The sequence below is a fragment of the Nerophis ophidion genome, linkage group LG09 (genome assembly GCF_033978795.1).
Source record: "Nerophis ophidion isolate RoL-2023_Sa linkage group LG09, RoL_Noph_v1.0, whole genome shotgun sequence".
Classification (NCBI taxonomy): Eukaryota; Metazoa; Chordata; class Actinopteri; order Syngnathiformes; family Syngnathidae; genus Nerophis; species Nerophis ophidion.
The window spans coordinates 20,219,188-20,223,236 of NC_084619.1; the positions used below are offsets into that span (position 1 = coordinate 20,219,188).

Genomic DNA, 4,049 nt, shown 5'->3' on the forward strand with positions numbered 1-4,049 from the left:
CATGGAAAACAGACTTAGGAAAGTGACGTCTCGTGAATGTTGCTTACCGCGAACAAAGGATCAAGGATGAACTGAGGTAGAAGGCAGGCTTAAATACTGGCAACAGCGAGTAGCAGGTGGAACTAATATGAAACCATGGTAACCAGATAAATCAGGGAGAGCAAAACTCGGAACAGGAAGCGTACAAAAATAATCAAAAAACACAAAAGGACTGAAAAAACAAAATAACATATGATCCAGGGGGCAAATCATAACACACACACTTGTAACTTGTTAGAACATAATGTCATTGCTGTTCTGAATTTTCAATCATTTATATAACTCTTATTTTTTTTCGAATGGCCAAAAACCTACATTTTTGTTTCATCCGACCCCAGAACTTAAGTTATCTTCTTCTCACTCCCTTTCGGGCAAAACTGAACAATCATGCATTACATACTATACATAACCCTTTGCACTCTATTGATTCATATTATTATGTGTTGTCAACTTTGTACTTTTTATAATATAATTTACTTATTTCATTGCCTGAACTAAATAAAATAAATGAAAAAAAATTAAAATGAACTTTCCTCAAGAAGGTCTTATCTTTGTCAATGGGATGTTAGATGAAAAAGAAATTAGGCAATATGGAGGAGAAAACATGAGGCCTTTTTATTCCAGGAACACCATACTAACCGTCAAGCATGGTGGTGGTCACACTGTTTTGCGCATATCTTTTTATTCGATTTTGTGTGCGGCCTAGATTTGCCGTGCGCAGAGGACGCGTGAGCAGTGTGCAATTGCACAGGCACATACCTTAGAGGGAACGTTGGTGGTGGTAGTATTATGCTATGGGCCTGTTTTTCTGTCAAAGGAACTGGTATTTTACAGAGAGTAAATGGGACAATGAAAAGGGAAGATTACCTCCAAATTCTTCAGGTCAATCTAAAAGCATCAGCTCGTCAAAAGTGGCCAAGGAATGGCTAAATAGGGCTAGAATTAAGGTTTTAGAATGGCCTTTCCAAAGTCCTGACTTATACGTGTGGACAATGCTGAAGAAACAAGTCCATGTCAGAAAACCAACAAATTTAGCTGAACTGCGCCAATTTTGTTAAGAGGGGTGGTCAAAAATTGCAGTGAAATTTGCCGAGGGACATGTAACCAAACAGCTACTTTTTTGTTTCATCCGACCACAGAACGTGCGGCACTCTTTCATCCATGATCCCGCACTCCTGGTGCAGGAAATGGATGACAAAGTTGTCAGTACAGAGAAAGTAGAAGAAGCCAAGATAAAGGTCATGCATCCCAATCTCGGAGCTAGACCGGGAGGTTCAGATTTTCTGAGAAAACGACTTCAGAAAGGGCTAAAGTATTTTGATTCTGGCGATTACAACATGGCCAAAGCCAAAATGAAGAATAAACACTTGCCATCAGCCCCAACAGAGAAGGCTCAGATCACAGGTGGTCGCATCCCGACACCTCAGGACCTGCCTCAGAGAAAGACCTCTATTGCGACAAGCAAACTGGCTGAGAGATGAGTGTTTTTGTAGCTTTATTATAGCTCGGTATAGCTCATTTGGTAGAGCGGCCGTGCCAGCAACTTGATGGTTCCAGGTTCGTTTCCCGCTTTGGCCATCCTAGTCACTGCCGTTGTGTCCTTGGGCAAGACACTTTACCCACCTGCTCCCAGTGCCACCCACACTGGTTTAAATGGAACTTCGATATTGGGTTTCACTATGTAAAGCGCTTTGAGTCACTAGAGAAAAGCGCTATATATAAATATAATTCACAACTTTCCTCCAGAAGGTCTTATATTTGTCCATGTGATGTCAGATGAAAAAAAAAATTGAGCTGTTTGGCCACAATACCCAGCAATATGTTTGGAGGACAAAAGGTGAGGCCTTTTAATCCCAGGAACATCATTCCTACTGTCAAGCAAGGTGGAGGTAGTATTGTGCTTTGAGCCTATTTTGCTGCCAATGGAACTGATGCTATGAATGGGACAATGAAAAAGGAGGATTACCTCGAAATTCTTCAGGACACCCTAAAATCATCAGCCCGGAGGTTGGGTCTTGGGAGCAGTTGGGTGTTTCAATAGGACAATGACCCCAAACACAAGTCAAAAGTGGTAAAGGAATGGCTAAATCAGGCTAGAATTAAGGTTGTGACATCTGGCGGGCATCGTGATGCCAATGGTGCTCTTCCTGGATGCAGTCAGGCAACCGACACAGCGTGGAGGTAAGAGATAAGGATTTATTTAACTAAAAACAGACTAATAACAAAAACACTGGGTACCAAAAGACAAAACAAAGAGCTCCATCCATCCATCCATCCATCATCTTCCGCTTATCCGAGGTCGGGTCGCGGGGGCAGCAGCCTAAGCAGGGAAGCCCAGACTTCCCTATCTCCAGCCACTTCGTCTAGCTCTTCCCGGGGGATCCCGAGGCGTTCCCAGGCCAGCCGGGAGACATAGTCTTTCCAACGTGTCCTGGGTCTTCCCCGTGGCCTCCTACCAGCTGGACGTGCCCTAAACACATCCCTAGGGAGGCGTTCGGGTGGCATCCTGACCAGATGCCCGAACCACCTCATCTGGCTCCTCTCGATGTGGAGGAGCAGCGGCTTTACGTTGAGCCCCTCCCGGATGGCAGAGCTTCTCACCCTATCTCTAAGGGAGAGCCCCGCCACCCGGCGGAGGAAACTCATTTCGGCCGCTTGTACCCGTGATCTTATCCTTTCGGTCATGACCCAAAGCTCATGACCATAGGTGAGGATGGGAACGTAGATCGACCGGTAAATTGAGAGCTTTGCCTTCCGGCTCAGCTCCTTCTTCACCACAACGGATCGATACAACGTCCGCATTACTGAAGACGCCGCACCGATCCGCCTGTCGATCTCACGATCCACTCTTCCCCCACTCGTGAACAAGACTCCTAGGTACTTGAACTCCTCCACTTGGGGCAGGGTCTCCTCCCCAACCCGGAGATGGCACTCCACCCTTTTCCGGGCGAGAACCATGGACTCGGACTTGGAGGTGCTGATTCTCATTCCGGTCGCTTCACACTCGGCTGCGAACCGATCCAGTGAGAGCTGAAGATCCCGGCCAGATGAAGCCATCAGGACTACATCATCTGCAAAAAGCAGAGACCTAATCCCGTGGCCACCAAACTGGAACCCCTCAACGCCTTGACTGCGCCTAGAAATTCTCTCCATAAAAGTTATGAACAGAATCGGTGACAAAGGACAGCCTTGGCGGAGTCCAACCTTCACTGGAAACGTGTCCGACTTACTGCCAGCAATGCGGACCAAGCTCTGACACTGATCATACAGGGAGCGGACTGCCACAATAAGACATTCCGATACCCCATACTCTCTGAGCACCCCCCACAGGACTTCCCGAGGGACACGGTCGAATGCCTTCTCCAAGTCCACAAAGCACATGTAGACTGGTTGGGCAAACTCCCATGCACCCTCAAGAACCCTGCCGAGAGTATAGAGCTGGTCCACAGTTCCACGACCAGGACGAAAACCACACTGTTCCTCCTGAATCCGAGGTTCGACTATCCGGCGAAGCCTCCTCTCCAGTACACCTGAATAAACCTTACCGGGAAGGCTGAGGAGTGTGATCCCACGATAGTTGGAACACACCCTCCGGTCCCCCTTCTTAAAGAGAGGGACCACCACCCCGGTCTGCCAATCCAGAGGTACCGCCCCCGATGTCCACGCGATGCTGCAGAGTCTTGTCAACCAAGACAGCCCCACAGCATCCAGAGCCTTAAGGAACTCCGGGCGGATCTCGTCCACCCCTGGGGCCTTGCCGCCGAGGAGCTTTTTAACTACCTCAGCGACCTCAGCCCCAGAAATAGGAGAGTCCACTACAGATTCCCCAGGCACCGCTTCCTCAAAGAAAGACGTGTTGGTGGGATTGAGGAGGTCTTCGAAGTATTCCCTCCACCGATCCACAACATCCGCAGTCGAAGTCAGCAGAACACCATCCGCACCATACACGGTGTTGATAGTGCACTGCTTCCCCTTCCTGAGGCGCCGTATGGTGGTCCAGAATCGCTTCG

At 48.1% G+C, this 4,049-nt stretch overlaps 1 protein-coding gene across 1 annotated transcript; it reads left to right on the forward strand.

The window, feature by feature from the left end:
• Positions 1-1,226: 1,226 nt before the first annotated feature.
• Positions 1,227-1,760, forward strand: LOC133558779 (cAMP-regulated phosphoprotein 19-A-like). The gene has a single exon (XM_061909939.1). The coding sequence runs from the start codon at positions 1,227-1,229 to the stop codon at positions 1,518-1,520; it is 294 nt and encodes a 97-aa protein (XP_061765923.1). The 3' UTR covers positions 1,521-1,760.
• The last annotated feature ends 2,289 nt before the right edge of the window (positions 1,761-4,049 follow it).

What these genes read in the sequence shown, in the direction of transcription:
- LOC133558779 (XM_061909939.1), top strand. Translation starts at nt 1,227, where the DNA reads ATGGATGACAAAGTTGTCAGTACAGAGAAAGTAGAAGAAGCCAAGATA.